Source organism: Bactrocera dorsalis, chromosome 1 (genome assembly GCF_023373825.1).
Source record: "Bactrocera dorsalis isolate Fly_Bdor chromosome 1, ASM2337382v1, whole genome shotgun sequence".
Classification (NCBI taxonomy): domain Eukaryota; kingdom Metazoa; phylum Arthropoda; class Insecta; order Diptera; family Tephritidae; genus Bactrocera; species Bactrocera dorsalis.
In genome coordinates, this window is record NC_064303.1 from 15642275 (window position 1) to 15654569 (window position 12295).

Genomic DNA, 12295 nt, shown 5'->3' on the forward strand with positions numbered 1-12295 from the left:
TTTGTGCAAACGACACATAACACTAAAGATAGTTTGGCCGGTTGGAAGGAATTCGGAGTGCTCCTCGAAAAAAACTCTCAAAATAACCTTGAGCCGATTGATAGCCTGTTTGTTACTCTTGTCAGTAGCACCCAGAAAGATATGTCGGAAACCATATAAATATATAGAAAATCAGCTTGGCAAGCTGAGTTGATTTAGCATTTTCAATTCTTTTTATATGCGCGAACACCTCCCTCAGGTTTTAAGATATCGATCTGAAATTTTGCATACGTTTTTTCTCCACAAGAAGCTGATCATTTGTCGAACCACTATGGGACATCGACACCTAAACTATAAAACTGAACGATCAAAATCAAATTGGCTAAATAAAGTTTGCCGGACCACTGCAAGCTGAGGTCTTTGCTATTGCGAAAGCACCGGAACTGGCCTATAATGCATCTGCAGACAATTCCAGAGCCAACATCTGCGTACACAGCCCAGCAACAATCAAGGCAGTAACCCCATATCGCATATCAGCCAGAAGTATCTTGGGAAGCAGGGCAGCAGTAGAAAGTGTTGCCAGAAATAAACAACTTCACTTCTACTGGGTGCCAGATCATAAAGGCATCGAGGGCAATGAAATAGTGGACGAAATTGCCAAAAATGGTGTACAGCAAACATCCGGAAACGTAATAGACATTGGGAAGCACGGTAAAGAAAATCAAAATCCGATGGAATGAGTTACTTGGGTGCAAAACTGCAAAACTCATGTGCAAAACGGTAGTTCGACACAGTATGATACACTTTAAGAGGTATCGATAATGAGGCTGCAGAGTCTGTTTAAATTCGCGTCAAGCGCAGGCATCCTAGGGGTTGAACTCTATCTGGTATTGCAAAGGACAAAAACTGGTCTATACATGGCTTATTGGCCTACCAGTTTAACCTAACCTAACCTATTCAAATTGAAATACTATAGCATATAGCTGCCATACAAACTGATGAGACAGGCCAAAATCATGTCCTTATATGACAATCATTTCCATTTGATGAGATATCTTCACGAAGATATCCAAAGAAATTGCTGAGATCGGATTACATAGTGTATAGTTGACATAAAAACTGAACTTTTATATTTGTCTAGGATATTATAGCTTGAATGCAACCGATGTTAAAATTTTTCTTGTGTGATCCTAAGAATTATGAAAAAAGTTAATACACACAAATTGTCATTATATATTCATACACTTCAACCACGCAGTGTCATTATGGACCCAAACACAACAAATACCCATCTACTATTAATAATCCATACGCATTTGATAGCATTGTTAGTTCCATTAACGCTTCAATATGAGCGCACACACAAAAGCAGCCGAAAATACTTCGTAACACTCCCAATAGTCATACACAAATAACCCAAGAATTGTATGAAATAATAAAAAACAACAGCAACAACAATAACAGTGAATGCAAATCGCAGCTAATTGCATTTTAAAGTTGCCATCCATAAAATGTGCTTACGATATAAATAACTATAATAGCATTTGGCGCACATCACGTCCAAACGGAAACAGCCAACCAAATCCACCCGCGCAGATGTATACGTAAATGCACACACACACACACACAGCCATACAACCGTAGAACTGTTCGAAAGCCTCTTGCTAAATGTTCTGGGGACGCCATTTTTGGCTGAAATTAGCAGCGCCAGCGTAAATGGTTTTAATGTTAGTATAAAAGCGCACTTCCAAGCGAATTATGTATTTCGAAATGTATATGTGTGTGTGCATACTTAAAACATATACATATACAAACACATATACATGCATACATCTGTACAAACATTCACATATCTATCGCTATTTGCCCCAATGGCACTTGGATCGGATAGTAGTGCTTTTAGTTGCAACTAACGGTTATGTACGCACATATCTACACCCCTGCATACATACATACGTGTATGTGTGTGCATATAGACAAATTTATTCGACACCCGTTTATTTTAATTCGCTCCTCTCGCTCAATTAGGACATGCATGTATAGCGTCTGTATGTGTGAGCGCCCGCCTTTACAATGAATGCATGTAATTGTTCGCACAGCGGCTGTTGCTTTTGTTGTTGTTGTAGAAAAATTTGCAATTCTTGGATTTTGTAATTTCGCATGCGTTTAACGTGTTGCGCATATTTTCAACTAATTTTCTAATTAAAATGAAAATCGCTGTTTGTCGTACTTATCCAGTGGCGAAGACGTGTATTTTATGCGCCAAATTGAAATTAGCGTACAATCAGATTTTTATATATTTCTTTTTTTGGTATGTTCTGTCGGTTTGGTGCCATTGTGCTGTTATGAATTGGCAAATTAGCGTATTATGTGAGATTTTATTAATAAATTTGTATGAAAGCGATAAAACGAAGTGGAAAAGTGACTCCGCGGAAATGAGTGCTCAACAGCGAATTTTATCTTAATGTGCAACAAACTTCTCTTTTCCTTTATGGGCGTAGAGCCGAGTTTACTAGAGCGCACCAGTCGTTCACCAATTGGAGATTCAAAGTATAGTCAGATCCTTTTCTATCTGGTATTTTCAACGGAGTTGAGATCTTACTCTTCCTCTGTGTCTCCCGGCAGGTACTGTGTCAAATACTCTCAGAGCTGGGGTGTTTTCACCCATGCCTAGCCAACGTAGCCACTGTCTCTTAATTCGCTGAACTATGTCCACGTGGTCGTATATCTCGTTCCATCGACTGCGGTCCACATCGTTTGGTATAGAACGGCTCGGAGAGGTCCTTCCCGATACAGACGAAGCTTTTGCTGTTGCTCAACGTTAGTTTAATCAGCCGTATTAGTTTTGCGGGGATACCAAATTCAGACGTCGCAGCATAAAGGCAGCTCCTTTTCGTGCTGTTAAAAGCAGCTTTGAAATCGACGAAGAGGTGGGGTGTGCCGATCATCTTTTCATGGGTCTTTTCCAACACTTGGCGCATGGTTATCTGGTTAGTTGTTGAATTTCCAGGTCTGAAGTCACACTGATAATCTTTCACATAGTACGCTCGATAGAACCTTTATGGGATATTTGAAGCTTTCTACAAATAAACTGATTCATGCTCCTTATCAGTTCTTCGCAAGGAGAAGTGAGGAAAGTTCTTTCAACGCCATTCACTTGGAAGTGGCCAGAAACGATTCTTTTACATATGGCTCAAGCAGCTCACACTTCCGGTCTTAGACCAAGTATCCTCTGGGTAGCCAAAGAACATCATTTTGAAGGCGAGCTAAAGTGAAAGTAGAAACATCTCCACGAGTATTGTGTGCTGGGTTTGGGACACGCCACGTAAAAATACACAACCAATAGTAAGAAAAAAACGGCCCCTGATGAGAGTTCCTTCATTTTGAAGACGACCACTACAAATGTACCAAGAATTACGATTTAGGGGCATGCACCTGAAACGTCTGGTCTCTTAATGGGGGTCGCAGCAAAATCGACCAAGGGTCGGATTTGGTGAGATTTTGCAGTAAAAAAATCTACTGCGAACTGTCCTTTACGGGTCCACTCTTAATTCGGACTTGTGCTATCAAAACTTGGGCCACAAGGGTCCAGTTTTGGCCAAAAGGAGAGCAATTGTGTTCCTTCAAGACAACGTCGGCTCACAGTCTGACTCACCAGAAGCTCCGTGATTTTTGCTGGGAGGTTTATATACATCCCCCTCTTCAGTCCAGACCTGGCATCAAGTGATTACCATATATTCCTCTCAATGACTAATGATATTGCTAATGAACAATTCACTTTAAGAGAAGTTTGTGAAAATATAGTCAACTTCAAAATATTTTTCCATTAACTTACTTATAGAATAATTTACAAGTTATCATATTGCTCCACTACTTCGATATCTTTAGAGTCCCACAACTAATTCATTCACTACCTTTAGAGCACAGGTGCCATGTGACAGCTACCCTTTTTTCGCACTACGAGCTTCATTAGAAATTTGCCTTTCTGATGCCATCACACACCTACCTATACATTCTTGATGTGGCCCTCAATTGCGATGAGAAATTTGAGACGTGAGTTGATTTCGTTACACATTATCAGTATATAATGATATGAGTTAACGAATTTTCCCACCTCTAAATATATGTATACACGTGTCCCTTGAGTTAACGGGGTCACATTGCATTAGAAAGCATTCACTATTGATGCGTTGTGGTTTTAGCTTTGATGATATTTATTTATTACATGGAAGCTTGAGTTTTTACGACCGAATGGAGTTGCTTTTTGCATTTCTTCACATTGAACACCACTAAAAGGCATGATTTTGCATTATTTGATAGTATGCTTTAGTCGCATTACTCTTACTCCCCTCACACACAGTCATACATACACACACATTTTAACTTATTCGTATTATTACAAAGGCATTGAACGTCTTCGGCATCTAGCTGCAATAAAAAGTCAATGCATGCTAAATGATTGCGTGGCTCGGTTTTTGATAGCTTGTACGGCACTGGTTAGCGTTTATTTGTTTATTCGGCGGACTGAAAGAGCGTCCGAAGAGCGATGCGTGTATGCAAGGGTCAGCTGATATGGTCAAATGCTAAGCACACTTTGAAAATGTTGATGACTCATCAGGAAGGCATTAATTTTATTGTTCGCAAATGTCACCTCTAAATGAGCGACGTTCGGATTCGTATACATATGGGCAACATTGAAAGAGCACGCTCTTGTAATCATTTTTATTGTTCTGCATAAGTATTTACTGGCTTTTACTAGTGCGAATTGGTTTTTTTGAACAATAAATCGATATATGGGTAAGTGCTAGGGTGGTACTCAAAAAATAGTTGATGTCGAATCGCGGTGATCCGACGAAAACTGGCTAATGCAGGATCAACGGTCAGGAAGTTATTGCCCTGTACTTGGTGAGACTGTCGGCGATTCACCCATTATGAGCTTGTACCCCTGCGAAGAAACTAATAATTCATCCCAGTACTATCGTCAGTTGGCGATAAAGCTTATTTTTTTTTTTCAAAAAGAGTACCAAAAACAGAACTTTTTGAACATGCTTGATCTTGCAAATTCCGAACCCACATTCATGGAGAGCATTATAACTGACAATGAGACATGGCTTCATGAGTTTGACATGCAAACAAGTCAATAAGCATAAGAATGGAGGGAAAAACGAGCCGGAACAAAAAAAATACGTCAAACCCACTCAAAAATCAAGGTGATGCTCATTGTTTTTTTCGATATTCGTAGTTTGGTGCATCATAAATTTATTCCGGAGGGACAGACGGTCAATAAGGAGTGTTTTTTAACCGTGTTAAGGCGTTTGCGTGACAACATCCGTCGAAAACAGATTTGGCTCCATGTGAAACTACTGTTACAATTTCGTAGATATAAAACGAGACAGATTTCATTTTTATCAAAGAATTCCAAACCCAAATAACGCCACTCTAATTGCATAGATAAACTTGAAAAGGCTAATAGAGCCCTTAAAGACTATATTAGTACATTCCTGGAAAATTTTTAAATTTTTTCAAAATTATCGTTACCTAAGACCCACTTATATTCGATCGTCAAAACCATCAATCTTCGCAATTATTGAGGGAATATTTTTTTTTTCTGCAACAATGCGGAATGTCTCCATATCACCACCTTTATAACCTGAAACAAATAGTGAACAGAATTGAGCTTATTAGGCTTACAGTGCTCCACTTCATTAGACTAAGTTGATGCTGCACCCAATGTAATGTCATCTAATTAAGAAATATTTACAATAAAGTCGGACATCGTTAAGCGTGAGATCGAACTCTCCTTAATGGTCCATAAGGCATCTCTTCGCGAAGTTATGGTGGTTTTACTATATATTTTTACTCATTGTCTAGTGTTAAAGCCAATTTTACACTCAAAAATATCCTGAGAATATCAGAAAGACCTTTAAGGTGCGGTATGGCAATAAAAGCAAAACACCAGGAGAAGGCCGACCCGATTCACGATTCACTGACGATAGAGCAGACGTTCCATTGCCCGACCATGAAAAAGTTCGGATAGCAATAACCGTTATGTAAACAAAACTATAATACTCTCCTTAGCAACTTTATTGCGAGAGTATAAAAAATACTGTTTATTCATTTCTCGTTCTACTTGCTTCGTTGGTCATCAGCAACTTATGACTATTCGTCCTCAATCTAGAGGTGCCGTTACTGGTCAGCCGCGGTCCGTGGATCAGCAGGACATCGGTTTCGTCTTGCTTTAGACATAGCATTAAATTGGCGGAGGCTTCGCCCTCGCATGTTGTACGTTATATGGAGGAATCTCATCTTTTAGTCTCCAGAAAAGCTAGTTCAGCGCCCCCGTCGTGCTCGACCCACACCTCCTCAAACAGCTGTTCGAAGCGATGTGGCAGGTGTTATTTTCAACGGTAATGGTAAAAATTGCAAAGAAAGTTCAGATCGATTCACTCTAGTATATACTTACGTGATATACAAACCAAACGACCAAAGTAAAATTCTTGTAAAAAATATTTTGTTTTTGTGAAAAGTATTATAGCTTAACGTTTGTTCTTGTTTATATTCCTATGTATTCTTCTTCTTCTTTATTGGTGTAGCTCCTAGTTATAGTCGCGGACATTCGATTATATCTTAAGGTGATTTCCTTATAAGTACAAGATTTTCATTGATGAAAGTTAGTGTTGACGTTCCTATATTTGGCGGACTTGTTAAAGGTTTTACTTATTTTTTTTTTTGAAATTCTAAATAGTTCATATCGAACATTTAATAACACATAAGTACCCTAGATCAACTTAAGTGGAAACACTTTTACTAGTCTGAAGTGACTTATTGATTAAACTGCTACAATCTTTTAGCTCTGACACGAGATAATGCGCTCACTTCTGCTGTGCAAATACTGTGTTATGACGAAAAAATTAAATAACATTGAACAAAACTGTATTTTTATCTTCGATAAGAATGTGTCAATATGGTTATCAACAGTTATATTAACATAACCGATTCTAAATGTTCGTTTGAGTTGATTTCTTTCTTAATTTTTTAAATTCAGGCTGCTGAAGACAGCAACGATTGCTACTAGAGCAATTCTAGAGTCAATTATTTTATCATCTACAAAATAATCTTAAATGCGGCAGTGTTCTACGGTAAAAAGGCGAGGCTTGGCTTCACATACTCTCTGTCTCAATTCTGCTAGTTTCCAGTCAAATACCAACGCGCTCATCCCGCTGTGGAAGCCGTGTTTTAGGATAGTTCCATACCTGGATTTTCGCCTGGCCAAACAAGATGAACAATAAATTGCCAACGAAGTACATGCCGCTAGCAATGTAAAAGACAATACGCCACTGCAGCACATTTTTCTGTAAATGAAGGCCGTTTAATAAAGAAGTAAGCTTTCTATATAAATAATAAATAGAAAATATGTATACGAACCGCATCTGTGACAATGAAGCCCACCGTCAGTGGGGCCAATAAGCTCATAATATTTGCCGCACTATTCGCCATGCCCATAAGGACACCAGCAAAGTTGGGAGCTAAATCAATATGATTGATGAGGAAACCCAAATTGCCGGCTGAATTCACACCAACAGCAATGATCAGCAAAATCAGTGCCAACTCGCTCCGATCGGTGCCCATATAGCCGAGTAGTATAAGCGGTACTATAGGCACCCAAAATCCGATAGTATTGAACAGTTTCCGGCTGACAACAACACTTATGTAGCCACGTTTAATCAGAAAACCAGATAAAAAACAAAATACGAATGTCAACAACAAATCAGCCAGATATGGCGCTGCGGACATGAGCGCATTGCTCTGGATATCTTGTCCCAGTATGCTCTTCATATATGAGGGGATTTGTGTCATCAGTGTCCAATAGCCCCATGCGTAGGTGCTCTGCGTCAGCAATATCATCCAGAAAGGCACAGAGCTGAGTATCTTCAACCAAGGTGTCTTCATGGTTACTTGCTCATTCTCCGTCTCCGGTTTAGCCGTTGTCGCAATTGCGGTTTCAATATACAAACGCTCTGCCTCAGTCATTGCTTTGCATTCGCTTGGTGTGTTAGCGCCGACAAAGTACCAAATGAAACCCCAAATTACGCTGAGTATGCCAGCAAAATAGAATATGCCTGGCCAACCGAATGTGGAAGAGGCAATCCAACCGCTGACGAACATCATCAGCACAGTACCAAAAGCCATACCGCTGTAGCAAAAGGTGCCAAGTGAGCTACGCTCCTCGGCTGGTATCCATTTGGAGAGTAGTGTGTGTACAGATGCAAACGTGCTACCCTGTAAGAGACCTTGACACAAACGCAGCGCAAAGAGCAGTTGCCAATCGCCCAAACGCACGCTCAGCGGCGTAAGTAAAGCCAAAAGTCCACTTAGTACTATGCTAAGGAGCAGCGTTATTTTACCACCAAATTTGTGCGCCAACTGACTGCCCGGTATTTGTGTCACAAAATAACCCCAAAAGAAAGCGCTGAGCAGGTAGGATTTTGTCTGCTCAGACCATTGGTACTCCTTAAGTAAAAATTATGGTTGTGAGAAAATATTATGGTTTTTTAAGTTTTCCTACCTCAAAATTGGGATTTGTGGAATTCTTATCCATCATTGCTACTATCGCTACCGAGAGATTTACGCGTTGCGTGAACGCAGCAGCGGTTCCGAGAAATATTAGAATACATTGCACATGACGAGCGCCGAAGAACGGTGCTAGATGCGGAGAAATATTTATTTTTTTTTATTAAAATACTATTTATTATTTTATTTTTTTTTTATTTTAAAATAATATTTAATTAAAAAGTATAGAGTAATTTGTTTTATTAAAATTATTAAATTATCAAAAATTAAGCATATTTCTTACGCAGATTTGCGATTCCATGGACTTTTCACAATTTATTAATTTTTTTTTCACTCGAAATAGTTAGCGCATTTCGAATGTTTCTACAAACCTTTATTTTTGCTATCAACTTTCCGCTTATTTTCCATTTAATATTTAGTTTTAGTCACACTGGAACTTAAAGTTTCGAAAACACAACTTAATAATTGAAATGCCACCAAGCAAATGAACTGATTGAGTGAGTATAAAAACCATGTAACCGTTTTTGCTTTTTTAATAGTTAATATATGTTGAGTGGACAGCGGCAATAGGATTAGTGTGGCTTAAAAAGTACTTTAATTCAATTATTCTTTCAGTGGTGATAGAAAAGTATCGTTTTTTCCAATTTGTAAATATAAATAATTTGTATACCTCGAACAGAATACATTTAGTTTGCCACGAAGTTTGTAATGTCTAGAAGAAAACGGCGGAAACTCCACAGAATAGAATAGAAGAGAAATTAGATGAGGTTTGCACAGCCATCTACGGTCTATTATGCTCTCTCCTCCAACACATGTATTCCCAAAAGTTGTAATGTGCTCTATTTACATAAATGGATCTAAGAGCCTTGAACGGAGACACCATTAAACACATACAGCTGTGTCGATTTTTTTGATTTTGCTATGTTCGTCTGTCCATCTGTATGACCAATATATATAAACGAACTTGACCGTCAGTATTTGACATATCGATCTGAAACCTCGCACACGTACTTTTCTCACTAAGAAAGTGTTCTTTTGTCGGAAACACCGACATGGGACCGCAACACCATACCGCTCCCATACAAACTGACCGATCAAAATCAAGTTCTTCTAAGAAATATTTTGTATTTGAGAAGGCAATGACGTCGTAATAGTCAAATATCAAAAATTTTGGTTGCAAATTGCACCAAATATTTGTAAAATATGTTTCTTTAGAATAATAGAAAATTTTAATAAAATCTTTAAATTTTATATGAAAACAAAAATGAATAAATTTGCCCTTTTTTGCTCAAGGAAACCCATATAACCCTTTAAGCGTAGGCTATCGCTAATCCTGTTTTGGTATGAAAGTGTAATTGGAACATTCCAACTTCTCGTTTTAAAATTTTCATGTTTTCGAAGGTAACCTCTATTAATATCATGAACATTTTGCAGATATTTTATGTTTTTACAAATAATCAGTAGTTTACTAAAAATAGTTCGTTCGTCGAATATAGTTGTTTCATCATAAAAATAAGTTTTCGGGAGAGAAAAGTAGTGAGTAACTTAGATTAATACCATGGGATTTTGAAATAGTCACAGTAAAAAATCTCTCTTAACATAATATTGCCATTAGATGCATACATTCGAAATTTCTTCTTCTTCTTTTTCTACTTTCTCTCTTTCTCTGCTGCCACTGGTGGGTACTGAATCGAATACCTTTAATACTTGAGTACTATTTTCTTACATCCGAACCACATGACCTATACAGCGTAGTCGCTATGTCTTGATTCGCGGAGCAAAACATAATAAGACCTTTTCATTTAAATTTCACGCGAAAACCCATTCGTTCAAATATTTTTTCCCTATGTTGGTATGACTGCCACTGACATCTGTGCCAAATATGTGCATATCAAAAAATCATCAGTGTTAAGTATACGTTTGTCTTTCTGAAGTACATAAAGTGCATTCGGCAATTTTTGTCATAAGTGAAGTTATTCAACAAAGAAGTTCCATTAATGTACCATTTTGTGTATCGAACCAAATTTCTGGTGCGCAAACGTTCACAATGTTGGAAAAGGCTTTCGGTGATAATTCTTCATCCCGAGCAAGTGCTTTTAGTTTGATACAAATTATTCGAAGAGGAACGAGAACGCGTTGCCGACGAGACACGGGGTGCTGAGAATGGACGATTAACAATGAGAGATCTTACTGGCATCTTTGGAATATCAGAAGGTTCAGTGAAAACCATTTTGAAAAATAAATTGGGCCTAAAAAAGGAAAAGCGCCATTGCTTCAAAAATTACTAAATTTTTTCGAAAAACAAATTCGCGCTAACGTCTGTGTATAATGTTTGCCGACTACCAACATGCCAATTACTGACGATGAGTCTTGGATCTATGCTTACGACTCAGAAACATACCATCAATCGGTCGAAAAATTGTGGCAAAGGTGAGCCGAGGCCGAAAATAACATGTCAAAGCATATACAAAATTAAGGTTATGTTGACAGTTTTCTTCGATTATCGAGGTGTTGTGCACTCCAAATTCTTTCCGACCGATTAAAATGTCAACAAGTAACATTATCTGAAGGTTATGCGACGTTTGATTAAACTATTCGTAAGAAGAGGCCGGAATTATAAGACGACAGCTATGAAATCTTCATATCATATATCTATAGTACGAGATTCCACCATAGAAAGACCAAGATTAATTTTACAAAAATTCCACAAATATATAATATATAGAATTATATTTACTATAGAATTATCTGTGATCTAAATTGCATATGTTAGGGACTCTATACAGCGGTTGCTTATCCCACCAAAACATGCAATTCAATGTTCGTAAATATAGAAGCTCACATAATAATATATTTATATGTCTGTTTGGAAAACAACATGTATCTGAATGCATGTGTGTTTGCGATATTTATGCACTTATAACAACAAATAAAGTCCCGTAAAAGAAATGCATAAAAAATTGATGCCGTGCCAAAAGACATTCAATGAGCATAACTTGCGGTTTATTTTGATTTTTACTAGCGACCATCCTTTACCACAAGTAAAAGTATCTTAGAAGATAACCTCGGCGTAGCTTTACTTTCTTTTCCACCTGGATCAGGGTTGTCCACATGTGCGGACATAAATGAACAACGAAAATGCCTATTTACGAGCATGACCAATGCTGATGTCCCAGCACCCATCACCCACACAACACGGCAACCTGCATGACCTGCAGCATGCTATGCATGTGTGTGTGTGTAAGTGTGCGACCACCCGGTGGACACATGGTAATCATATATTTTGGTCATATCTGGTGGTCATAAAACCAGTGTGCTTATGTGCCTGTCAATGAGTTGCTTCATGACATTTACTTTTTTTCCTACCGCCATAGTTTTCAACGGATTTACTTCTCTTTGCCTACTCACACGCACGCACACATATGTAGTTACGCTTCGGCTTGTTTGGTGGTCAAGTCGTTTGCAGGACATGTTGCGTATTACTTTTTGATTATGTAACTCCCCGTTGCGTGTGGTTGGGAAATATTTTAGTGTCCATTTAATGTCCAATCTAAGATGAGCACATAACTTTTGATCGGATCGTAAATGTGGAGAATCAAAACAAATTGAGGTGGCTGCTTTTGACCCCTCGACAGGCGTGCGGTGAGTGAAGAACTCTAGGCACACTCACATAGATAAGCGTACATGCATAATACATGCAAGATATATGTTAACCTGTTAGTTGTGGGTATGCCTGCTTTCAGCC

General features: G+C 38.3%; 1 protein-coding gene across 1 annotated transcript; it reads right to left on the reverse strand.

Moving 5' to 3' along the window:
- Positions 1-6895: 6895 nt before the first annotated feature.
- LOC105229659 (putative inorganic phosphate cotransporter) lies at positions 6896-9049 on the reverse strand. Its single transcript, XM_049456410.1, has 4 exons — positions 8922-9049; positions 8546-8682; positions 7405-8490; positions 6896-7331 (listed from the first exon to the last, which is right to left on the reverse strand). The coding sequence occupies exons 1-4, from the start codon at positions 8956-8958 to the stop codon at positions 7176-7178; spliced, it is 1416 nt and encodes a 471-aa protein (XP_049312367.1). The 5' UTR covers positions 8959-9049; the 3' UTR covers positions 6896-7175.
- Between the last annotated feature and the right edge of the window lie 3246 nt (positions 9050-12295).